We start from the raw sequence: 27,985 nt of genomic DNA, 5'->3' as shown, positions 1-27,985 counted from the left end.
TATATGCCGCCGTCGGGTTAAGTCGACAGCCGTGTGGCGTTCTGTATTTGCAACATGTCATTCAATAACTGAGCGGTACATTTGGGAGGGTTTCGGTTGAAATTTTATGTGTTGAGATGAACAAGAGTTTGACGTCTCGCTAAACCATCTGTCTTGTGGAAACAGCTATATTCTAATGCCCAACGAAGTGACAAGACATTCGGTGTTGAAGGTCCAGAACAAGGATTACAGTATTTTAAGTTGCCAAAGAGCAACGTTTGTGGCGAGAATGCTTCAGTAAGGGCCATATTTCCCTGGAATTATTTTTCAGATGCAAGTTCAAGCATCGACAGATTTGAGAGGCAATTTCCACGATTACAGTACATGTATTTGGGTTGTATAAAGAGCTATACACATAATACTTTAGCAGTGAAAACACGAGCACAGAGTTAACTTAGTGTTCGTATGTGCATCAAGCTAGGTGGAAGGGGAGTCAACATGTGCCTCGCAGGAATTACCGATTAAATGTCGTGTTCAGACAGAGCTTGGATAAAATATATTGGCATCTTAAAACCACTAAACCACTGTCAATACCATATTTGTCATAAACACGGACCTTTAGTCCCTAAATATTATGGACGACGCCTCAGCAAATAAAAAACACCGAAATGACTGTTGTGCACGTTCAAGTCCGTGAAAGTTACCTATTGTGCCCATGCACAAGGAAAGTCATACGGGTTCAAAGACTGTGGCCATTATTAAGGAAAAAACAAAATCACTCTTATACCAGTATTTATGTACAGGATAGTTTATTTCGATCATGATTTGCATCAATGCTCGAGTGATCTTACAAACACAACCTTTGTACTTGAGTGTATTACAACCTATGTACATGAGTAGAGTTTCCGGTTATCAGCGCCGCAATTGCTAATCAGCAGGCGGATTGATATTTAGACCTGGCATGAAATCTCTGTTGTGTTTTAGTTAGTCCGGCTAGTTCTTGTATGCAGATGTGCTAATCAAGTGGAAATATCTTATTTTGCGTGCATGTCTCAAAAAGAAATAATGATTTCGGGAATTAATCATGGCATAAACTAACAGAATCGTGCCTTTCATCTCAAAGCGGAAATGTATAGTTCTTGTTATCACACAATAGCTAGCCAAAATCGATACTCGCCGGTATAAAATCAATTCAAAATATTTGGTTGGGAAGCGCTAGCAAATATTTGAGAGAACTTGAATTATTAATCCAAGACTATGAATGCTTGCCATTACACGACACTATGCATGGATAAGAATATAATAAGTCATGATATAGTAATTCAAAATGGCATAGTTTTTATATTGGCTTATTATAGTAGGTGTGCACACGCATTTTCCGATCAGCTTCTTAATTTCAATTAATTTATTTCATTACTTGTTTAGTGTGCATATTGGCCTTATCAACCTGCCACAAGATAAAATATTCAAATTCCTCTACGAGCTCGGCGAGCTGAAATTGAATTCCACTTTGAGGAAGAGCATGACCTGCGTCTTATATCATCTGCTACCGACGGAAAAACTAATGAAAATGTTCTTCAAGAAGAAGGCCCCGAGGTTAAGTTTCACAAGTGTGATGGTAAATTAGGTAATTGCGTGGAAATCATTGCACACATATACAAGTCAGACATAGACGCTATAAAACATCTTTTGAAGATGCATCCTGGAATTATATCGGCATAACAGAGCGCAAGGTTCTTTGGTGGTTCAGTGGACTTTGTATAGTTTACTGCATGTGCTCTTTATTCTGCCGCTTAATCGTAAGTCATCAGCCAAGGATGGGTTTCAAATCGACATACCATAGTTTCATGGCGGTTTAATTGTAATCCTGGGCGAAAAAGATACTGAGGCCATTAATAATAAAAGTGATAAAATTTCCTTTCTCACGATGACCACAAATTCTCAGCAAAATGACGCACGAGGAGAGTTACCATTGTAATAAATTACTCAACAAGGCATTGGTACACCATGGCATGTGTTGATAGCATTTCAAAGCCCAACTAAGATATTTCCAAACCTTAGAGAGACTGCATCTTGGTAATGTTAAACGGTCATAAAATACTCCACGGAAACCATTTTGCTCAACTTTAATAACTATCAAATCGCTTGTGTGTATCATCGACTCTTGAAATATCTGGACCTGGTCCAAACTGTTGAGACAGACCTGCAGAGTTCCGCAAGTTCTGCCCGTTTTATTGTTGTACTATCTAGCATCTATACCCGTTTAGGCAGTCTGTGCTGGACATGTACATCAAAGCAAGTATGGTTTCCCGTGATACGGAATATAAATGCATTGTTGGAATTCTCTCCGACAAGACTGTTCTCGCAGGGCTTGAATGGCTAGATTGACGTGACAGCGGAAAATTATAACATTTTCGTAATTGGTTCCTGTGTCGTTTTCAAAAAAATATCCTATCACGAAGTTAATTTTAGTCTTAGTCCAAAAGCAGCTTGCAAAATAAAACCTACAATTAAAAGCGATTGCGGTGTACAATTTGAGGCTGGATAGTCCCAGTATAGTTGACCGAAACATAAACTTAATCAGCGTAATGTTGGCAAGCCAAAGAACATCTCAATGACATTCAAATTATCCGGGTGAGCGGTGGCACAAATGTTAATCACCAGAAGGATATTCCATTCCAGCACTATTAGTGTCAGCGGCTCCTACGGCTGAAACTGCATCATGGATGGCTTTGTAAAATGCAGTTGGAGGCGGAGCCCTAAATGGCCGCATAAAAGAAGTAAAAGGTCCTTGGCTATCCAGGCATGGGACAAAATAGGCACTCATTAAGATTTGGTATTCGGTTATGGCCTCTGCTTTGATAGAAGCGAAGCTACTCACGCGTCCATTGAGTAACTTTGATTTATTATCAATGACAAAGTCAGTGAAGCATTTCAGAGGTAGTTTATGCTGGATAAACTTGCATCGATGGGAAAAAGGCATCATCAACCTATATGCTGACATTGACCATGGTGAATTTGGGATTGTTGAAGATCAGACTGGAAAGCTGCGAACACCAAATGAAAACATTCGAGATGTTGTGATGCCTCGAGGTACTGTAGGGGAAATCTGGCCGTGATCAGAGAAACCTTGGTCAATCAGAGACTCTGGTACATCAAGTTTGTTTAATAAATGACTATGCTGATAATGTTGATTCTACAACAAAACAATATGAGGATGAACGGGTGGCAGACTTGCCTTCACCACCGCGTATATCAACTTCATGGAGCATAATAACCAGCGAAGAAGAGGGGAAAAAAGATTGGTATTGTAAATGGCCGACTTATTGTCACTTCTGTCAGGGGTTTCTTTGATATACGTAAACATCACATTTTAAGTTGCGCGAGTCTGGATAACATTTGTTAATTAGAAGCGGATCTAGATGAGACTCTGGTACTGTCACATTATTGTTATACAATCATCATCTTGATACATGAGCTGTGATATGTTACCCTAGATGTGACAATTCTAAACCAAGTTTCATATATGTAGTATGAATGTCATTAATCGGCGAAGATGAAAATTTCAGTTCTAAAGACGCTCCATGGCTCCGGTCGGGTGCTTAACTGTATTTTATGCATTTGTGTTTATGTTTAGATTTTCATTACATATAAGCAATGGGTTCTGAACATGCGGATGTCCACATCTAAATCTACTCTTTTGGACCAGCATAAGGTCTCGGGGCTAGTAAAATCGCCTCGTCACGGCTGCTTCCGCGAATACGTATCTATTCAGAACTTCTCGAGGCGTTATAAACTAATCCCAAAACGATTAGTAAACTGTATTCGATGGCCATCTAAAATATAATTAATGAGCTTACAGTCTTTTACTCCACATGACTTGTGAGCCTGCTTATAAATTTCACAAACTACAATCTGCTGGTTCATGTGATATGAGGACAAGATCATGGTGGGTGAGGTAGAAGACTTTGTGACTTAGATCTGTAACAACACGCTAAAATTACAAAAGCCGCATTTACGCACTACTTACAATGTTATTAATTTGAAATACTTTAATACGGAAGTAAAACCGTGTGCATATATATATATATGGCTGAATGTGAAGCTGCAAAGGATTGTTTTAAAACCGAAGCAAACTGAAAACAAACTGTCAAGACGAAAACTATACTCGGTTTTGTTTTCTTTTTTTGTGTGTGTGTTTGTGTTTTTCTTTTACCTTTGATATTTAACATTGCAATTTATCCGATGTGTAGCATTCTAACATTTTCTGTAATAAACAGGACGTAGGAACGAGTTAGAAAAAGTCATCGGTATGGAATGTAAATGTTCTGCGAATGACTAAATGTTTTTGAAACGATACTTCTATGAGCTACCGGTGAGATATGAATGGTCGCTTAAGGACAAATACCCGTTTCACCTTGGTTCGGCTTATATGTGATAACAATGTTACACTTTTGGGGGAGGTAATTTATTCACATATTGGAATTATTGCACTTACTTCTGGTGTGTTCTGATATACTAGAAAGAGTTTTTTAATCTGCATTGATGCTACCCTAAACTGTGACGAAATTGTGGATAAGTGACGATTTCGTTATGCACACATACTAATGTATGCAGGCGGGTTTTTTATATTGATAATGATAATGATAATTATTATTATTATTATTAATATTTTTATTATTATTATCATCATCATCATCAGCTATTATTTCTATGTTTAATGTAATTATATTCAAGGTGTATTTGCGTATGTGTAAATAATGTATTCGACTTACTCATACCCTATCAATTCTAGCGTAGACCGAATAGACGACATTCTTTAGTACTGTGCGGTTGAGACTATTGTGAGATAGCTGCTATGGAGACGCCACGATAAAGATTTATTAACTGGCAAAGGATCAGCAAAGCATTTTATATTGGATTACGGGGAACATACGTGCCATCAGACAAGCAATGTGCACAACATAGGATCTTAAAAAAGGTATGAAAAACTACGTATGTTGTTGAAGAGAAACAGTATATTGGGTAGTTGTATTAAAACGATCCATAATTAGTCAAAACATAGGCATCCGTTCATAAATAAACACAGGATTTAAACCTTGTTCTGTAATTTTAAATGTCAACAATAGCCATTTTCATCACCGTTTAAATTCGTCACAGTGTTGAGTAATTAATGCTATATCGCTTTCATTACGGTGAAACATAATGATTTGACATGATTTGACCGATATATACGCAAAGGTAGTATATTTGGAAATTCACGTTAACCAAGTTAGATTAGATGCCTTTGGCACAAGTAAAGGTATTCCATTTCCACAGTGAACTTAATCTCTTTATTTCACGGGTGAAATAATAGCATATACCAGTTGTCGGTTGCAAAATTTCAGTTTAAGTCCCTTCTTCTGTTTGATTTGACAAATGTTATAACAGCTGTCCAATATTAATTTCGCATCAATGTGCCATAGCAAATAAATGCAAAACAAACGAACACACACACAAACACCCACACAGATCTCAAACGGATAATGATTAAATATGGAACGGAATCATCCTCCAGTCTTTGATGATAGAGAATACATTTTATCAAATTGTTACTGTTTTAGTTAGGTTAAATAATCCTATGATATTTTGTCCTATTATGTACTTTCATAATAACATGAAATAACTGTGGTCCGCTCCACAGAGTTCGGCAGGGAGTTCATTTTACTGAGAGCAGAGCTTTACAAGATCATTGTAATTCTGGATTCTTTTGATCAGATTTAAAGGAGAAAACTGACACTATTGCAGTTTATTTAGTCCTAGATAAGTAGTATTTCCTATTTTTGAATTATATTTATATCTGAAATTTCAATTATTGATATTGCCTCAGCTGAATAGATATGTAAAACATTTCACTTGGGGTTTCTGGATGTGAGACACATTCTGACTCTTTCCACTTGAGTTAACTTTATCAATAAGAGGGTATAGGCTCACTTTATTGGAAGAGGCACTCTCGTTTAATGTATGCGTGCATTTGTCAAACTGGAGGAACCCAATATATGACTGATGTCTTTATGTTCACTTTGGTCAAAACTCTTGCTATAGCAGATGAGTGACAGAGCATTTTTGTTGCCAGTCTTCTGCAGAATATTTAATCTGCTGACCAAACGTTGTTTGTTTTGTTGTCGTTGGTGTTTTTTAATCATTTGATCTTCGCTTTGTCTTTTTTTATTCGCTGAATAATAACAGTCCGGCTTGTAGTTATAGATTACTGCATTTGTATGGGAAAATATGAACGAGTTTTGTCGAATGGACCTAGGGAGTGAAGTATATCCATCCGACTAAACGAGTTCATGTTTTCCCATTCAAATGCAGTAACCTTTTTACTATATGCTAATTTTTAAAATTCTATCTAATGCTTAATTATATTAACAAAATACACTACACGAAACAAAGTAACTGAATGTATACCGCATTCCAAACTAAATACACAAGCGCACATTCATCATTACGCAACAACAACATTATTACTGCTCATATAACTCCGCCCAGATAAATTTGAGCTTAGTCGCGCGCTCGACATAACTTGCGAAAGAAAATGGCGTGTCCAGTTAAAATTGAAATTGGAGGTCATATTGTGAATGAATGCGCATTGCAACAACTTTTCCATTTGATCTGGAATGAACAGATTTGGTATTTCGTTTCGATTCTACGAAAGTTTGTGATTATGAACTCGATTCATCTGTGCAAATTGTACATGAAATACATCGGATTGAAGCAGCACGGGAGAAGCGTGTTTACATCTGCAAGTGTGTTTGTTCTGTCTTTGACTATTTGAAATCATAATGTTGGAAAAATACGAAGTGTTTCAATTGCAATTAAATGTTTATTTCATTTAGAGTGCATAAAGGAAGATGTAATTGCACTTGGAATATAGTCGAAATTACAGTACAATTTCGAAATGTGTAATCACGCTTGTGACCCTATGACATGGTTCATGTAATTCGGATTTGCAGAACTAAGAAAGTGCATTTTGAGGAAATTCAGAATGTAAAACTGTAAGTATATGTTTTTGCCCTTCTTATTACCAGCTAAATGAGACAGCTTATGCCTTTATAGCTTGCATATTATTTGTAGGTACCAAGCAATTTTATGAAATTTAGTGTCTATCGCCAAAATCTGAAACAATGTATCAAAAAGTTAACGTGGAATGTTGCAAAGCAGTTGGTATGTGGCAGTCCACGAAACATCTGCTTTAGTTCATAGAGAAACAAATTTGATCAACCAGAACGTAGTGGGCCTTCTTAGCGAATGTACATGATTTATTTACAAAGTAGTTCCTAATACACTATCGGGCACACGTGTCCTGCGCGTGGGTGCAATATGAATGTGTGCAATATCGTAAAATACTGAACGATTCTGATATGTAAAGTTAACGGAGAAAAAATGAGCATATAATAAAGGATTATACCACTCTTTATGACTGAGGATTTGAGAGTGGGAAGATACAGGTTTGTACATTTGTCATGTGGTGATATTAACAGTGTTCTAAATAAATGAGAATTGGGTTTCTGCCATCCGGTACACATCTGCGTGAACAATCCTAAGTCTTAGATCACGCTCAGGATACACAATGTATTTTTCGCAGTGGCTGCGTCAATCAGTGTTATGTCTCCAAATTTTGATTTCCTGGCTGATCTCTAATGTCAAACAAAAGCTTTTCTGAAGTGACAATATAGCGTAAACTGTCCGGCTGGAAGAGTCGACTTGCCTGTAAGCCCCAAAGTAAACGATTTGTTCTCTTATTAACGTGAAAGAGGTTTCCTTTAATTTCATGGAGCCACGTTTAAACATTTGTCATATATCTTTCTGTTTATCATTTTATGTCTTTTAATTAACCCATTAACATATATTTCTACTTCAAAAACGTACATATTTGAGGTTTAATGTGTAACATAATGCTCACTCAAGGATTACATTATAGTTGTTTATTTCTTCAAGTGTATAACATGGCGTGACCAAAAATCATTTCAGTGTCTTCATATTTTAAATTTGATAACCATTCCATCAGATCATTTGCATTATCGACAGGCTATTTTATAGCATCTGCTCCGATGTGGCCGCCATTTTTCAAATACCTACCAAACTAGTTCCATAAACATATGAAGACTCTTACCTTTAATATTTGTATTAAAACAATGTGATAAGAAATCTGCCCCAGGATAATAATAGGAAATGTTGATACATTTATTTCCAGCATAATTACAATTACATAAAAGTAATATAGTGGAAGAAAAGTCGGACTCTAAGCGATACATCTAAATAACGGATGAAGGGACACATAGACGTTAACAACAATTGCATGTCTTTGCCTGTCAATTTTGTCAAAAGATTAAGAGCTAAAAATACACGCAGGCGTAAAATCATACACTGCGAGAATGGCCATTCTCTGAAACATCTTGACTTTATGTCTTTATCAGTTTACTACAATAATATAAGATACTTAGCCTTCAAGAAGTAAAGATAAAATGTTGCTCCTGATATGTGGCAATAAAATGCAATTAACTGTGTATGCCGTTGCATATACGGTATTACAGAGTTTAGGAAATGTAAATTCTTGTTATCTATTTCACATGCTTTGTACTATAAATTGTAGGTAAGACGGATACTTGGCAATTGTGAACCTAAACACAAACTCCTTATTTCAATTATTGTAACCACTTATAGGTTAAAAGGTTGTATTGTATAGTCTTGTTATCTTAACTATCAAGGTATTGCTGATGATATCAATCGCCAACCCTGCATTTTGGTTATTGCTGAGTGCTTCACGTCAATCTTGTTTCACGAAGGTCGAGTGGTAAGTACCGTCACACATTTGTATTGAAATAAAATACTTCTTTCAATTCAAAATGCTAACTGAAGACCTGATTACATGTATGGACAATTATTTTGTGCAACAAAATACATTTAATTTCGGTTAGGATTATGTTTTGCAGCAGACGATGTAATGTGCAACCAAAATTCCTGTATCTGTCAGCGACATCATTACGAGTTAAAATTGGTCACTGTATGCCAAATATTATGGATACATCTGGTATTCCGTCGTCATTTGAACGAATTTTCATTTGTATACGAGATACTGATATACCCAAAATGCCTTGCACATGCTGGCACACATAATATTGTAATAATGCAGATTGTACATAAATTTTTCGCATTTGCAGCTGACTCCTGCACAGCATGCGTTTCACCGAAATTGACATGCGTTGGTTTACTCAGAAATTTGATTGCGTAAAATGGTTATCTCCTTTAAATTCTGATTGATATTCTATTGAGTTTTGCTGGTTGGTTTCTTGACCAAGCTGAACCTATCTTGTTATGGGGATGATTTTGCTATGTCTCTATATTCATGCTGAGAAAAGGATGCATTTTAATTTAAAGAATTGACACACAGTGTGTCACTTGAACCGCAGTGAAGTTGTTGTTGTTATTTTTGGTTTTATTGCCATTGTTTAGCGTATGATAGTCTATTCATAGCGGCCATTATCAATGGTGGAGGAAGATCCAGGAAAAACCTAGGTAAGAACCACCAACAAACGTAAAGCTACTGGCCAACTTTATCACATAATCGAGCCCGCGACTCGAACCCACGCGGAAAGAGATTCGATGGCAGTGATCGGTAAAGGCGAAAACTTTAGACCACTCATCATCCACTTGGTGTCCCCGTAGATTCATCACACACTTGAGTTTATTATATATTCATAATGAGATATTGAAAAGTATCAGTGAGAAGACATTTATACAACCTGTATCTCCATAGTGACCATATCTTTTTGGGAACTATTTTCACTTCTTATTGCCATAAAAAAGACATAGAAGGGAACTTCAAGCGATGAAAATAAGGTTAAAAGATGAACTTATTAAAAAAATAGTTTTTTTTCTCACATGAATCGTGTAAAATATCATTGACTGAGCTTACATAACCTGTTCATGTTTCATATTCTATGTTACCCTTAGGGTTTCAAGATTTTCCAGAAATATAACACTAAAATTGTTAATCATCAATTTAAACTCTCATCAAAACTCATGCCCATTTTTGCTCATTTCAATCCTTCAAAATATATTTTATTAAGAACATCTTTGTTTTAGGACTTAAAAGGAAATAAGGAAATATAATGAAGTAGAACCATTTTGTATTGTCATTCTTGGATTCGCCACTTGTGACAACACATTGGTTCAGCATCATAATCCTTTCCTTATTTCTTTACATCTACTAAATAGTAAATATTCGCCATGTATTTTAACAATTTAATTAACTTTGATATATCAGTGAACGAAGGTGACTATTTTTATGAATTCATGCAAATTTCTAAGGATTGCTAAACAATGAAGGCAAGGAATGGCTCAAGACGCATTTATCTATCAAATATCCCGTTTGCGCTATCTATGCCATGTTTAGCAGTGTAACTTTAACTCCAGATAAATAGAGTAATGTATATTTTTCTTAAAGAATATTAAATAAAACGACTGTGAATGTTTCGTGGATAAGACTTTTGCCATGAAGTTGTAAATAGTTATTGGCAGCTAAGGGACTTAAGCGTTGTTAAAATATCCTGTATTTTGAAAACGTTTACATTGCCTATGCTGTAAATATCGAACCTGCATTTGCAAGTATCGAATATATTGGACGAGCTGGGTTTTAAAACTGCATTTCCTCGATACTGGCTTATGTAAACATATTACGCTCTCATTGACCTTACTGTGAAATAGTAGATCTTTTAAAAATTTTTATTATCCATTCAAAATTGTTATGTTTAATTTCGACGTAGTCCATGTGGATCTTCATGATGCATATTACGCTCTCATTGACCTTACTGTGAAATAGTAGATTTTTAAAAAATTTTTATTATCCATTCAAAATTGTTATGTTTAATTTCGACGTAGTCCATGTGGATCTTCATGATGCTTTTGCGTATGCATTAATGCTACAAACATTTTGCGTATGCATTAATGCTACAAATATTTTGCGTATGCATTAATGCTACAAATATTTTGCGCAATATGCACCAACAGACTGCATTCTAACCTTCAGTAATGATACAATCGGCAACGGGTGAGTAAAACGTTTTCAAAGATCAGACCAACATCAAAAAAGGATATTAAGAAGAAACTGGCATAAAATAAGAGCTTAGAATAGTATCCAATCGTATGTACATTTGTTCGGTGACGATGAAGGCTTGTGTAATCATTACATCAATCATATTCACCTATAGACAGACGTTCCCAATATTATTGTGTCCATTTCTATATTTTGAACGTGAACAATTGCCGTTAGAAGTCTTAATGATAAAGCTGAATTAAGAAAATATGTTGTGGAAAATAGTCGGAAATCTTTGGATTTCCAGATATGTCTACATCTGCTAATTGTGAAGCATTCCACCTTCCTTACCATAGAGCAGCTGACCTTAAAGGAAATTGAAATATACCTATATTACTTGAAAAGATTCCTATTCACACGTTGAACTTTTATCTTTAAAAACACCTGTGAAAAACTAATTTCGTCCTTTTCTTGGGTACAAAAGTATAGTTTATCTTGGTTTAATTTGAATACTTACATTATCGAATATTACTTTCCTATGAACAAGTAATATTAAATCATTTATCAAACGGCTAAGTATATTCATTTTTCATTCATATATGGTTATTCCGTTTAAGTTGTTTATCATTTCCAAATCTTCACTAATTATACATTAATTTATTATATTAATTTATGTGTTGTATTAGTTCTAACATAGAAGAGAATTTGTTATTTATTTGTCATTGATATAATTTGTCATAGATATAATTTATACGTATAATTGCCTTTAGATGAAAGATTAAATTCGTTACTTTCAAATGCCCTAAATAAGTATTTGGTTGCCAATGAAATAGTCAGTGAAAGATTTTGATAAAAAAGATAAATCTTATGACAAAGTTCATTATTATAGGTATTTTACTTATTATTGGACCTTCGAAAGAAAATCTGGACGATGTTTTTCACTTTTGTTTGATCTATTATGACATTTAGCAAGATTTTGCGGCAAATAATTGTTCCCTATGTCAAACATGTATATAATGATATCACGCATGTCTACTGGATACATTCCATGCGTCTTATTCCATAGACTGAATAACTTGATTAGATATTTTGATAAGGTCGTATCTTAACCGCATACGTAAGATTAAATTACATAAATGCATATTGGAAAGGTCTTGAGGTTTTGGATCTCTCCAAAGTGTACGCATATATAGATCTTAGATTCTGTACCTAGGATTCAATATTTTTACAGTAAGGACAGTGCGATCACTTGTTTACTTCCTATGACATTTAAGTCGATTCTTTGCATATTCATTTCCACTAAGGTTTGCATTTTTCTCATTATGTGTGTGAACTAAAAAAATAATTTGCTCCAAGGATCTCGTAGCTGACTTTGTAATCTTTCAAATTTCGCAAGTTGTTCAGCTTTGAAATCTCATCAAAATTCAGTCATATAGTGTCATTTGTATTAAATTACATCGCACTATTTAAGACATACGTTGAAAATATTTATTACTACTGTTTTAGATTTGAATCGGGTTAATTTAATTAGCATGTATAATTATTTAAGATTTCAAACTTTAACTGCAGGTTGCTTTTTTTCAGATTGATGACATTCGTCCCAAAAGAATTTGCTATTACTGGTGTGGTAACCTCAAGGAGAAATGCACCCATGCATTGTTATTTCCTTTATCGCTGCTGTATTTCACAATATGTGCCAAATGTTTTAATCTCTCGGTACCCAAATCCAGTCGATTGTATTAATGTTTATTATTAAATAATGTATTCTCTTTAGCGTAGTATAATTTGCATTATTAAATACCAATAGATGCTCTAAATATACTTTTGATGTTTGTTTTCATTTCTTTTACAATTGTCGAAGTAAGAGTGGTGGAAGTAACTAGCCCTACAAACACGTACCGGTCATACGTTTGGTTAAATTGCTAGAATATTTATACTATACACCTTACATAACGATGCATGCTAATTTATCACTACTTTCATTGTAGCGTCATAAACGTACGGAGAAATTCATTTGAAATGTGTCTAATCACAATATTTTAAAGATGAAATAATCAAAATTTGTCATTTTGGCTCTGTTACCTACTGAATGCGCAACATTTGATATAAATCTTGAATGGTCACGGACTAATGGTACGAGTGAATCGTGACAAAAAAAAAAATGTCTCGGTTTTTACATGCACGACACATTCACCGAATACATAATGCTTCGCTTTCTCGTACTATTCTGGCGAAGATGTAAGGACATAACCGATAATGGAAAGCTATATGTACGCATTTGAAAATTCCAACAGCTATAATATTTCCAATGTAAATGTTTTCTTTTCTGGCGATGAAGATATGATAGGAAAAGATCTGAGTATCCGATCTAGTTGGTGGTACAGCGAAATTTTCTGTCTTAACTTTTTTGATGCATTTTTTTATACTACTTACTTTCATATTCGTTTCATCGTGAGAAACTGAATGCACCATTTAATGACATGTTAACGATGCTGATGCCGATAACTTAAGTCTACATTTCAATCCAAGATCTTTAAAGGCTCATATCCTATTTGGAAGGATAGTAGTGTTTTTTATAATTCAGACGTTTTTCTGATATTATCTGAAAAGAAATTTACCCAGTTTGAAAAATATTTAAAGTTATTCAATTTGACAGCGCTATATTGATAACACCCTTTCTCCTTCTCATGAAAAAAAAGAGCAGTCGATCGATGAAACTGTTTACAAAATTTATTAATTTGTATGTAGCGGCCTAGTAGTTATACTGACGATGATATGCTATGCAATTTTCTCATTTATTGATGAAATCAATTGGTTTTAAATTTTAAAACAAAATTTGTTAAGAAAAATGACTTGAAATTACACATATTTGACCAATTTCTTTCAATGCGTCGGATATATTTTCATAATATTATAAGCCAATCTACCTTTTTACGCCTTCAACAGATTATCAAGGCTCCACAGCTATGTGGATTTCGATGGAAGGTACGTACGTAAAGGGAGAGAATTGCTTCTGTATAATATTGCCTTTTTAGTCCTTCTTATTAGAATTCGCAAACGACAAAATTCATGCTCACAATAGTTCTATTATTCTTCCTCCTCCTCCAAATTCTCTTCCATCTCTTCGTTTTCGTTATACATAGAGGATCTAAAAAAGTAATGATTTATTATTGCATTTATGAAACGAGTTGAATAATGTCCAGCTTTGCCGAACCATAGCGAGCAACAGCTGGTCAATATTCAACAAGTTTCATAAATTTAACATTAAATCATTACCCATTTGAGATTCTTTTTATCACCTAGTTTTTTTTTCAGTGAAAATTATTTAGATAGAAAGAAGACCGAATAATTCGTTCATTCTGACAGACACCCTCTCTGATTTCAATGAATTCGTACGTGTAAAAGATAACTAATGCAGATGGGGATGACACTTGTATTTTCCGAATCAGTCAGAAAGCTCCCAATTATCTGGTGACGGAATAATTATATAGTAATTGATGAAGCAATCTATTGGAGGTCTCACGTTTACAACTAATATAACAGCCACAGTTTAAAAGATTCATCCCATAAACTAGTGTTATAAACTGTAAGCACTCTGGAGAATTATTATTCTTTATTGTTTCTTTTAAAAGTATGAAGCATGTTTTCTCAGATTTATTTTACTAAATTAAAATTTAAATGTTCTTCTTGGTAATATGAAGTAAATAGTCGTCATCCCTTTCCATATACTTAACTGCACTTCACAAACAATTGCTTTAACCTCTATTAATGATATAACCAAAACAACATCGCTCAGAAGACAGAGGTTTTCAATCATGACCCGAAAATAGTGCGTATATTAGTGTTTGATATTTATTACGTTGATACTAGCAGATAATATATTTTTTTTCTGTGTCAAGGGTGCTACTGGAATTCTGGTAACTCTTCATGTCATCATGATTTGTCAGAAAAGAATAGCCCGCAGAATTGCTTCAATGCACGTCAAAGCTCGACATATGTAGGATTAAAGGTATATTGAGCCTTTGTAGCAAAACCTAGTTAAAACATATATAATGTTACCAAATTACACTTTTATACCTAGTTCTTAGTTTTGTTTTTACATTTGGACTTTGTGAATGCTTGACGAAAGACTCGTTTACATCATTCAGAAAGATTAGTCCGTTCATTTCAACCTGCGTATTAATGGTTTGTTTGAAAATATTCATAGCTTCTACTTTCATTTTAAGGCATATACATGTACATAGCTTCTACTTTCATTTTAAGGCATATACATGTATAACATTTTCTAAGCAAGAGGTTTGAACTTCTATCTTAAAAAAAAACACATTCATTACACGCAGAATATATGTTGCTCAAAATGATAAAGCAAAAATTGATCGATATTTATTTCAACACCATTAGCTATGAATAATTATAAATAATCGATTCCTAATCTGTCGAACAAAAGTAAATTAAAACGATGATGTCTTAGATAAACATGTATATTTGAATAAGCATTCATATTTAAGGTTTACACGTTGAATATATGTTCTTTCCTTGTGATATATATATATATATATATATATATATATATATATATATATATATATATATATATATATATATATATATATATATATATATATATAGGAACACTGTTGTATGTGTGATGTACCCCCAGGAAATTACTCCTCTTCAAGAAACTGCAATTTTCCTTGTCGCGGAGAAGAAAATATGTACTGCGGTTCAAGAAACACAACATCAGTATATTTAAAAGGTAATAATGATTAAAAAAATGTATTCCTATATCGATCTCAGTCGAGGTCGATCAGCCATAGATCTCTAAAATGTAAGAACGTATTATATTGTTCCTTCTGATCGAATATGTTTTTCATATTACTTCCATGAACCGTTATCTGCACAAAAGTGAACGTTGCCTCTCACTCGTTATAAACAAAGGTATAGATAGTGAACGACGTACGTTTCTGGAGAGTACGCAATTAGTCACGTCACAACAGTTTTCTCACACGAGATGGATCTAAATTAATCATCTTAAGCTATAATAATTACATTTGTTTTACTCTTGGTTAAGTGAGAACAAAAATAAGAGTAGAGCTACACCAAATTTGTAAATTATTTGTTAGACAAGTAAACATACTGAGAAACGACCCTTAATCACATTAACATGGATATGGCAACTGTTTATTTCTTATAGATTGACTTATTGTTCGGACGGAAACGCAACCTCTAGGACTCACGAAATTAAAATAAAAATGTTTTTCGCTCTGTGTTTATGTATATATATATATATATATATATATATATATATATATATATATATATATATATATATATATATATATATATTCGTACAGTGTTGCCACAGACAAACATAAATGGCGAGTATGGATATGCCTACGTTCACATATCAGGTGCTATCGGAACTCCTTCTTATGCGTTTCGTGCAGCAGTTAATGCCTCAGAGAAACACAAGTATTTTTGTTCAGATGGATATCCTTTTGAAGGTATGTAACTCTAATGTCTTATCGTTACCATGACAATACAAATTGTTATGGCCTGATAGTTATATTGCTGACTGATAATTAGCCTTTGTATATTATGCTTATTTTCTATAAATCAAAATGTCAGACGTAATTAACAAATCTTTTGGAAATAAAATGAGCACTTGCAGGCCAAGATTAGGAAACACAAGTTGTAATGTCACGGATGATTTTTCAAATAACATTCATATATATAATATCTCATACGATAATTTTTAAAAAAGTAAGATCGTTTTATTAAGCTGAAAATCAGTAATCTTCGTCTTTTAGGCCACAGTAGATGCTCGTATTCGAATGGAAATGAAGTGAGTTGGCTGGAGGCTCGAAATCAGTGTGTACATCTTCACAACAGAATCCTTACTCCATATCATCTTTCTTACAATTCAAGCTTGTGTTTCCCGCAAACACAAAACGGAGACTACTGGATAGGAATGATCTGGTCTAGACCAAGTAATAATATGTTTTTCCATCTACTAATCTATCTCTATCAATGTTTGAACGTATAGCACCGTTGTTCTTCAAGTGAAATGTATGTTTGTCAACATATGTAATTTGCAAACAAAATCATAGTCTCTCTTTTTAAACGACTTAAATTACTTGAATCACAGACGTCAGATGCCGTGCGAAGAAGCCACGTCCAATTTGTTTGATAATTGTTGACAGGTGCTTTCAAATCTGTCATTGTGACTTATACACTATGCTGCTTTGAAAACTGCATTTAAAGAATAGGCATTAGTGGGATAGCATTATATCCTACCATCCGTACTTCATAACAAATTTATGATAGGGTGATGCAAAAGAAATTAAAATTATCATTTAAGTTGAACGAATAGTTTGTATGTGCTTCTATAACACACACACACACACACACACACACATACATACATACATACATACATATAGCTGTATATATATATATATATATATACACACACACACATATATATATATATATATATATATATATATATATATATATATATATATATATATATATATATATATATATATATACGCATATGTGTGTGTGTGTGTGTGTGTGTGTGTGTGTGTTTCTTCAACATTTTGCACCCAAAACTGGATTTGCATCTCATTCCGACCGTGTCAATGAAAACTAATTTGAATATATGAGTGGCGTTGCGATTGATTTTGCTGGTGATGGAGCTGAACAATGTACTGGTTGGTAGTAATTTAATATAGTTGCATTTGTAGAGAGATTAAAACGATTTTTGCAGAATATGTACTTGTACCAGTAGATTTGCATGTTTGCTAAATGGCATTCACTTTCAATGTTATATCATATTAAAAGTTTTCTTATGAATTTGAGTGTGATAAATACCGAAACAGCAGAAGAGTTAATAAGGACATACAGTGCCTCTGCAATCCGAAAATGGTACAATTGTTTTCAGAATCCACAACAACCATCTCCACGGCCTCAATAACAACAACAATGTCAACAACAACAATGGCAACAACAAAAACGACAACAACAAGAAAAACATCAATGACACCACTTAAAGCAACACAACTGAAAAATACAACGATGACAGCATCTAGTGCACTTCTTGTTCCGACGGCCACTAATCATACGACAGCTATTACAGGTATGCTTACAAAACTATAATTATTGCTACCATTTTCAAGCTTCTGATAATAAAAAGGTTTGCGAATATGCAGGGATTCTTTTAATATACACATGTTTCAGAGGATTTTACTGCGTAATACCGTTGTCATAGATGCAAACACGACTTGAACAAGAAGAATAGTGTATCATAAATGTAGACGCATGAACCTATTGACCTGTATAAGCTAGGTGTTGACATTGAGTTAAGAATATTCTTTTTACATTGTCTTGATGAGGTTATAAGTTTGTTTTTATTTACAGTGTTTTTGGGTTCAATTGATTGAATTTAATGACAAGTCAAGCAAATATTCAAAATTCTAACTCGTAAAGAAAGCACGAGGTCTAATTAGGGCTGTATCAAGAGATTATTAGTCTCATCAGAAATAATTCCATGCAACTTATCGAATGTTTAAGATAAACCAAACAAAGTGAAATAAATTTTAATGAGATATGCATAATGTTTAAATGACAATTATGATTATTTCAAAATCAAAATACAGATCAACATGTAAAGCATAGTTTCCAGAATTCCTAGACAGTAGACGTTAATAAGGAATAAATGCCAGGTCTGAATCACGAAGAAAATGCACAGCACTGCACTCATATTCTTAAGGCAGAGATATAAATGCGAATGAACTCCGTGCCTGATAGCAACCTTTAAAGACATTGTCCATATGAGATGCTTGAACATGGCAAGATCATAATTATGGCAGGTTTCATGCTTGCATCATTTTTCTTTAATACGGTTTTGCTCTCTTTCATGATGAACACGACAATGTTTATTCTACTTACGTGAGTAGATTTTCACATCAAATTAACAAAAAATTCGCAAGTTGAACATTGCAAGAATTTTTACTGATTCCAAGACATTATGATACAGAATAGTAGGCACTATATAGCGTGCATGTCTAAATTAATGTCACTTTCAATATTGAAGTCTCTGTAGCTAAGCAATCGCTAATTATAAATAGATCTATTATAAAATTCTGTTTCTCGGAATATATCACCTATTTTAATCAGAGGAAAATCGAAAAACCTTGAACTTGCTAAATTGTAGGATAGACGTCAGCACGTTCAATGTTTGTAGTAATTGGACTGCATAAAAAGGGAACAATAAGATTTTTTAAAATTTTCTTCTGTTTTTGAGCTCTGTGATTATTAATATGTTTCATTCACTTTTTACTTTTGCAACGTTAACTTCTATTTTTTTTTTTTTTTTTTTTTTGCAATCTGGGTTCTAGGTTAATTATTTTCATTAGCAAGTAATCAGTAATTAATACAAATCTCCTCCGTGTTATACTTAACATTTGTTCAATGGTTTTACGATAATAATATAAACAACGTTATGGAACGCCAATGTAGGCCATAAATGGTGAGATAAGTCTTTGTTTCACAGTCCTTTGACATATTTTAATTTTAAGATTAACATGTTTTGTGTTGAAGCTAAATAGCCAAAACATTATCATATATAATTCTCTTTTCTGAACTATTGACTAGATAAATAACTGTTTGAGTCAATTTTAAGTTTTGTACAAGTTATTGAACGAAAATACACGTTATTATCTCTTGGTGCAATATTACATTTTAGTTTTACCTTGGTATCATGTATAGTAAGTGGATCCAGTTATTTGCTTTAAATTGCTTCTACAGAGTATTTCAATCAAGGCTATTCTTACATGGAAAGTACGTTTTGTCAAAGAAGAAACAAGTATGATATTGTACGAATCAAAGATGAAAATAAAAGACATTTTGTATCATTATTGTTCACACTAATTAATATATATGCTAGCAATTCAGATTTAATATACGTAACACTTATTTATCTTCAACCGCAGTTGCTGTGATCATATCTGTCGTCCTTATAGCCATCGTTGTATCAGTTGTCTTTTGCTACAAGAAAAAAAAGATGTGCTTCAAACATCGACAAAATAGGTTTGTAATCAGATATTTGTTTGTTTGATGTGGCGTTCAGTTTCTTGCAAATATACGCCTACATGGGTTTTGCTTCGGGTGAAGTCAGAAAACCAACTCTTACGCGAGGAAAGATTGCGATAAATTCATACTTACAAAAGCAATATATGCTTTATAAATTCGATTGTAATGATCACCATTTTACAGACCTTTTACCCAAAGGAGATATAAGACTTTTAATTATCGACTACTATACTAGTAAAGCATCAACCCGAACCAAAACACGAATTCAGATTTCCCAGACGTCATTATTTTAATTTACAAATAGCCTGAAGAATTACATCTATCTCCACCCCATATTTGTTCTTCAAAATTACTTCCAATGTAGCTATTTTTATGGAAGGTTTATCTAGTGGACTTTCCAGGAATTCGTCGTATTAAACCAATGCCAAAAGCAAGGCATCATACATTATTTTATAAATTATTTCTGATCGCTTTTTTATCACAGAATCTGGGTTGTGATTGTAATCTATACTCACGTATATTCATTATCATTTCAAGAAGAACATCGAACAAATTTCCGGTGCTGAAATAAATCCAGGAAAGGGAAATATTATCCTTGATCCTGCATTGCATTTATGAATGAGCTGCGTCATGTTTTAACAACACGCACATTTTGCTGTGCATTTCTCGACAATTCGTGCCCTTGTCCGACGACATGCTTCTCCCGATTCCTTCAAGATTATGCATCGATTATTTCCCGAAGGAAAGTTTTCAAACTCATTTAAGTAAAGAAGTTAGAAATACAACACCTAAGCGACTATATAAAATACTATAGCAGCAGATGAAGTATAAATGTATAAAAGTTGATCATGACCCCGTTATATCAAACGATTTAATACTAAGTTCTGAATTTTTGTCTAAATAAATTATCAAGATAAAACGTTTATAAAAGTGAGGTGCAGTTCTCTTGCTCATCTTAACATTTTTCTACAAGCATGACTCGTACAAATATCAACTTCGTAGGCATATTTTCCTATTCATGTTGGGTTGCATTATTTAGGGATGTGATTTCTTCCTGCAGTGTTGGAGTGGACGAGGGTACTAAGAATTCATCACCAGAGACTCAAAGCGTAAATTGTCTAATACCTTCAACTTCTATACCAAGTATTCCCCCAGGCTCAACACTGGCTCCGTTTACATTACATCATTAGAGTAACAGGCCAGTAATGGCAGGGGAAAGGGACATACAGTATATGCACAAATACTACAAAACGACTGGACACTTAGTCGAGTCAATCGAGATGGTGCCTACTGAATAAAACCTTGTTTGGACCAACGTAGAATGCATACGTGACGAACGATACTGGATATTCTAATTGTAAACTTATGAAAACCATTTTTGTATATTTGATTTAATTCATATTTGATTTAATTTATTTGTCTGTTTGTAAGTTTTAATTTTTTAAAATGTTCATTACGTGTCAATGTAATGTAATTTTGTTTACTAGAAATTTGATATTTTCCAGAAAATTCAGTTTGACCAGAATTTTCCCTTAAATACCTAATAATAGAAACACTGTTTCTATTTCTGACTTAGTTCCCGACCTTGATTCAGAAATCACTGAGACATGTAAACAACTATTTGATTTTATTTTATTCTCGACGAAAATAATTGGTTTTTATCAAGGTCATGCTAGGAGTACGTAATTTTTATATATATGTAAACAGCCTCCATTTCGCAATTATGGGTTGTCCGAAATTGCGCACTAGTCAGGCTTTATACCGATGTCTATAGAGATATTTTTCGGTTGGGCTTTTTTGTTTACACTGGAAAGTGTCTGTTGTGGCAGTCTGGAGTTATATGTTAATTTTTAATCAATATATTTGGATTCTAAAAGATTAATTCTTTTCATGGAAATATTTGAGTGCTATTACAGAATTCTTGGACAAAGAAATTTCTGTAAATTTTTTCGGAAATTCAAACACCGGAATATTTTTGACTGCGGAATAAAAATGAACTGTAGACGATACAGCACCATAAAGGCTACAGTATACTTCATCTCCTTCCATCTTGGAGTTTTCGTCGGGACTCAAACTTAAATTCATTAGAACATTGCTAAAATTTAAGTCGTGGACTATTCTTGGATTATTTTAGGATTTTACTCTGAAAACCGTAAGTTCTTATTTTTTCGTTTTTATAGTGTTTTTCTAGGGAAATAAATTATTTTTAATATTTCAAAGCTTTTGATTTCACTCTTTCTTTTGCTACTGTTTATTAGAACCTAAATACGTAACAAAACTAAATGAAAAAAATCGAAACAAGCGATGCTTTCTTTACTCGTGCACAATTTTTGGTGATACTATTTTGTCAAGTAATTACATTCATCATTATTATTATTGTTATTATTATTAGAGTTTTGTCCATTTTCCCGCCGCAGATTCTCTTGACATTTTTCCATGAGAACCTCCATGTATAGCTACACCGGAATATATCTGTGTGTGTGTGTGTGTGTGTGTGTACGCAAAAAGAGACTAAGAAAGACTGACTTGACTAGTATGTTTGTATATTTTCTTCCTTAAAGATTTTTCTTTTTGTATCGAGATAAAATATGCTTTCCTGTACTTTGCATAAGTTGACGAATACACATATTTTTCAAATTACAGTTTGGTTAAAAAAATATTAGTTATCATATTTGCTAACCGTAAACAGTTTACATGCTTCTTAAATGATTCTTCCAATACAATACTTTTAAAAAGTTCAGAAAGTTTAATTTATCTAGAGCAGAAAACTTATGATAATGATATATAGCAAACGTGCACAAAAGAAACTTATACAATAACTTTCACAGTTTACATGTACATATTTATGAATGCATATATGAATTCGTTTATTCTTGCATGAACGATGAGAATGTATATATACATGTATGTATATGTTAACTCTTACATTGTCGGGCATGTTCCAACTTGTTTTGGCTTTAGTGACGTAAAAGAATAAAGAAAAACTTGTATTGACTGAGTAAATCTGTTTCTCTCTTTCTTATGCAAGTTCCTTAGATCTGTAATTTGTTAGTCGTCTTTTTATCAGTCATAAAACCGACATAGAAATGTCCTTGTCTTCATTACCGACGGGCAACTATCAAATCAAGCAAACCATAGATGAATTTCAACGTGGAATTAAATCTATCCAAGATAGCAATAACTGTACACGAGCCAACGCTGTGCTGCGATTGAAATATTAACACCAGATTATGCCGTTGATATATATATATATATATATATATATATATATATATATATATATATATATATATATATAATTTGTCGATTAGAAATATACTTGGATGGCCAGAGATAGCACCACCAGCACCACCAACACAACCAGAACCTCATCTATCTGATTTTATTACAAACGAACCTGAATTCACGTCAGATATACCTGGTTATATAACCAATAATTTTTGGTTCTACCACCATCTCAGGAGTGATAGATATTTTATTAATATTTATGGTAATAAACATCAACCTGTTATGTACGATGATGGCCTTATGACAGGAATGAACCCTAGTAAAAAAATGGCTGACGAAATAAAACTGGTGCATGAAAAACACATGACAAATTATTATCGTTATTTAGGTAGTATACACTCTTATGTCTCATATTCTTGCGGCAACTCTGATCTAGATTTTCGCTATCGCCTGTGCGAATGAACTTGTGTATCATCACGTAACATCGCTAGCGATTGTGTCATTGCCTGCTGGAGTAATTTGATAAGCCTGATTCGGCTGCGAGTATGTATCTTCCTTCAGATTTTCGTTTTTGTTACGTTTCAGGTTCAAGTTGATCAGTAAGTCTGACCTTGCGGTGGGGATTGACAACATCAGGATTGTTATTAACTCGGTCATGTTAATTAACAATAGCAAATGCGATTGCATTAATATTTTCGTGAATCATTATAAATTAAAAGATTTTGTTAAATATAAGTGATTGATATGTTAACACATTTACATGTTGTTTTACGTAGCGAAAATAGACAGTAAGAACTGAGTATTTCTGCCTTGGTCCCTTCATGGGGTACCCTTCAATGAGAGTTATTCTTTAAGCCAGTTTTATAGTGCTGTTCCATGGGCTTCCCTCTCTTTTTGTCAGCTTATTTGCAATTTTGTAGTGTCTCTTCCCCATTTTTGCTAGTTTACTTGCCGTTCCATTGGGTCCCTTCATTTGGCACCCCTCACGAGCCTTTTTTCTTTCTGTGTGTTTCTAGCTTATTTTTATTTCTGGCTATTTTTTGTTCACATTGCTCTTACTGTCCATTATTACCATGAAGGGTTGGAATGTTTTCCCTTCATAGTCATGGACACATGTTCCGGCGAATTCATAGAAACGAAACGAAGTTAGAGAAATTCAGAAGACTTTCCAAGCAATTCTTCTGCGCTTTTCTACGGATGGTGATAAATGGACATACCTCCCAGGGAATTTCTAGATAAGAAACGAAATTCTAGACATTGAGAAGACTGTGCAATTAATTCCACCCACTGCTCTACCGGCTAAACTGAATCTGAATAATGTCGGAAAAGGTGACTAGTAGACTGCAGTAATATGTTTTGTTAACCTTACCATGTCTTTGAGTTGAAATTATCTTCTGGAGAACACATTGGCATTAGGGGGAGTCATAACCGGAAGTATGTATGCAAACGAGGATGAGATAGCAACTGGTATCATTAGGTACATTGGATTTATCTGCATGCGAAGAGCCTGAAAAAAGAATAACACTATCGTTATTTGGCACTAAGTTACCTAGATGGTAAAGTTTGTTGTTCATGTATGTATATCAATCTGCACGTGTGTGTGTGTGTGTGTGTGTGTGTGTGTGATTTAGATTTTTAACGTAGCTTTAACCTTTGTAGCAATATCGCTATGATGCCTACAGTGTGGCAGTTTATAGTGATGTCTAACACATTTAGCATCATGTCCCACCATGACACATTGTCCTGACACCTGGCCGACCAGTCCTTACACCAACCTCTTAATCCTCAGCATTACGAGGTTGGTGTTAGGACTGGTCGGCCTGCTGTCAGGATAATGTGACTGGTGGGACATCATGTTACATGTCTGCGGTATGATGCCCAGTGCTGAACATCACTATAAAATGCGACACTGCAGACATCGTAGCCATATGAGTGAACATTTGTTAAAGCTACGTTAAAAATACAAATCACACACACACACACACACACACTTTATTGATAGTGACCACAAGCAGCTCTGTCACCCACTACCACTTAAGCTTTACAGAGATACTTGCTTTCAGCTATTATAAACCTGCATTTATTCAATTTTGAGTGTTTTGATCACTTCGTGCATTGATCGGTCTCATAAAGAATGGCGACTCTGTGTGTGTGTGTGTGTGTGTGTGTGTGTGAAAATATCGTGCTAAATACATATATTTGTCGTTTTAAGTAAACTATCGGCAATATTGCAAAAGCTAATAAATAAACACCTTTTTCTTTTCATAGTGAATGTTGTACAATAGCTAGGACAAGTCTGCGCCCCTCCCAATTTTGACTTCGTGAAATTAATGTTGCAGTTTAATCAGATGCTAATGTTTCCATCATAGATTTCACTTTGGGTACTATTTTATACAACGGAGGCTGCTAGTAGTATATGGGGTCACCCTAGCGTCAAGTGGACTTACCATGCAAAAACAGTCGATTCACTCTGGCGTCAAGGGGAATTTAACATGGGAAATTTTAACATGGATGGAACTGTAGAGCGTCAAGGGGAATTGAACATGGAAATTGAACAGGACCGGTACTTTAACGTCAATGGGACTTTAACGTTAAAATATGGGGTTTGCACTTTGTCGTAAATGGAAATTGAACATGAGAATGTCACCTGGATGTCAATGGGAATTGAACTTTGGGTGACGTCATGAGGTTTATAGGGTCAAAACATTTTATAGGGATTTTAATGTATTTGTAAGGACAAAGGGTAGATAGGGACAAACATACAAATACACATTTAAACACACAGAAAAGACGACAGAAATGTTCTAAAACAAACCTCACAGAGAGAATAATGGCTCAAAAAAGAAAAGTCTATTGTATGGGTTCAAAACATTTATTCAAGTATATACATGGGCTCTCTGGCCTGTGCTTTGGTCTAAGCACTATCCATTTAATACATAAACATTTCTACATCAAACAAACCTATTTACTAGTTATTTAGTTCTTGGCTCTAGTAAACCTGTTTACATTTAATGTTCATTTATAAGAAAAAGCTAACACAAAACAAGTAACATGCAATCAAATAGGACAAAGTTCATGTTTCTCTCTCTCTCTCTCTATTCGTCTCACACGTTGTTAAAAATCTGGTCAGCTAGCACTTGTGTCCCAGCGTAGATATTTCCCATCACTTAATCCGTTTCATTCATAAATCGGCTGTTATATCCATCGTGCTAGGTACACTTATCAGTAAGCAGATCAAGTGCAGTCATCGTCTTCTTCCCATGGAGGTACAATGTATACCATATGAATGGTTACTTTTCCTTCGTTGATGTTAAATTTTCCTCTCATCGACTGCACGTCTTCAATAGCCCTAAAAAGTTTGGACGAAGTTATTTCTGCAGGTGTGCTAAATCCGAGACATACAGGTGAGTTCAAACTGTCGCGATACATAGATAGGCTCAAACGACCTCGATCTTTGACTTGGCAATGACATTTGAGTTCCTCTAACAGTGAGTCAAGTAGGTCCGTAATGAAACCTGCTACTTCCTCGGCTGAAATGTCAGACGCGAAGTCTCTAAATTTCACCGTGTAGGTGTAAGTTGTCGTTCTAAATTTTCTTGAGGTCTGAGTCATTTGGATGCTAAAATACTCCTGTAGGTCTACTGAATCCTTTCCCTTCTTGGACGCACTTTGCTGTGACCGTATCGTAGTGAAAGAGGTCAGTGATGTTTGTTCCTTCTCTTTTTTCATCTGCGTAGAGTGATTCATCTTTCTCGTTGCTTGTCCTCGCAATGAAGTGTCGTTCTTGGAAGTCGTCCCTTTTTATACTGGGTGATATCAGTATGTCCATAAGGTAAAGTTTTGTGGTCTGGAAGTTTCACTAGCTGCACGTAGTTTGTCATGGCGTTAGTACATAAATAACTAAGATGTGTTACTGCATTGGTGATGTGATAGTGAGGCAAAGAATCACACCCGAGTTTCTCGTTGGACTTGAGTCTTACGCTCTATACTTGCTGTTTGAAGGGATTCATTTTTTCTCAGTTGGTCTTAGTAGTGACAATGAACTGTTGGTCTTGGACGTTGTCCTTTTTTATATGCTGACCAATATTGATGTGACCGTACGGCAAAGTAAAGTGGTTGGGAAGTCGCACTCGCTTCTGGTACACGATTTGATAGACTTTTTCCAAGGGTCGACTGACGATGTGGTGAGTGGGTAAACGTACAATCTTGTTCGGCTGGTAGGTGGTCACTTTAAAGTTTGCATCCTCTCCAGACTGCAATGCTTCTTTCAATACGCCAAAGTTGACCACACGACTGGTACGATAATTCAGAGTCAATCCTTTCACTTTACACTCTGTGTGCACTTCTCCTTGTGGGTCCCGGTATTCGTAGCCGTAATTTTTGGGACCGCCACTCGCGAAACTTAGAATCTTGTCGTCAGGATGTTCGTCTGTCCAGGCTCCTAAACGGTCTCCTTCGATGTTAGGGTGTTGCTGACCCGGTCGATCGATGTAGATGCAACTGTCCGTGTCAAAGTACAGGACGCGATCCCCTAACAGTTCTAAAGCTTCGTACAATTTTAAGCGAGCATGAGCTGTCACGTAAGCCGCAATGATGACATTT

At 34.5% G+C, this 27,985-nt stretch overlaps 1 protein-coding gene across 2 annotated transcripts; it reads left to right on the top strand.

Moving 5' to 3' along the window:
* The first annotated feature begins 4,878 nt into the window (after positions 1-4,878).
* On the top strand, positions 4,879-24,994 carry LOC149776829 (uncharacterized). 2 transcript variants are annotated; one of them, XM_089941558.1, is made up of 11 exons: positions 4,879-4,960; positions 8,730-8,815; positions 12,641-12,772; positions 14,003-14,041; positions 14,956-15,065; positions 15,686-15,812; positions 16,411-16,560; positions 16,867-17,046; positions 18,006-18,200; positions 20,056-20,152; positions 21,216-24,994. In XM_089941558.1, the coding sequence occupies exons 4-11, from the start codon at positions 14,023-14,025 to the stop codon at positions 21,343-21,345; spliced, it is 1,008 nt and encodes a 335-aa protein (XP_089797684.1). In that variant the 5' UTR covers positions 4,879-4,960; positions 8,730-8,815; positions 12,641-12,772; positions 14,003-14,022; the 3' UTR covers positions 21,346-24,994. The 2 variants fall into 2 exon arrangements, with proteins under 2 accessions (XP_089797684.1, XP_089797685.1); XM_089941559.1 differs by lacking the exon at positions 8,730-8,815 and having other exon boundaries at positions 4,888-4,960.
* The last annotated feature ends 2,991 nt before the right edge of the window (positions 24,995-27,985 follow it).

This window comes from Sinohyriopsis cumingii, chromosome 18, assembly GCF_028554795.1.
Source record: "Sinohyriopsis cumingii isolate HCF-2022 chromosome 18, ASM2855479v2, whole genome shotgun sequence".
In the NCBI taxonomy this organism is placed as follows: domain Eukaryota; kingdom Metazoa; phylum Mollusca; class Bivalvia; order Unionida; family Unionidae; genus Sinohyriopsis; species Sinohyriopsis cumingii.
The sequence above is the reverse complement of the archived record's forward strand: the minus strand, read 5'-3'. Positions and strand labels throughout refer to the sequence as shown.

What these genes read in the sequence shown, in the direction of transcription:
- LOC149776829 (XM_089941558.1), top strand. An exon ending in CGACATATGTAGGATTAAAG is followed by an intron (nt 15,066 to 15,685) that starts GTATATTGAGCC and finishes ATATATATATAG; the next exon opens with GAACACTGTTGTATGTGTGA. An exon ending in TCATACGACAGCTATTACAG is followed by an intron (nt 18,201 to 20,055) that starts GTATGCTTACAA and finishes CTTCAACCGCAG; the next exon opens with TTGCTGTGATCATATCTGTC.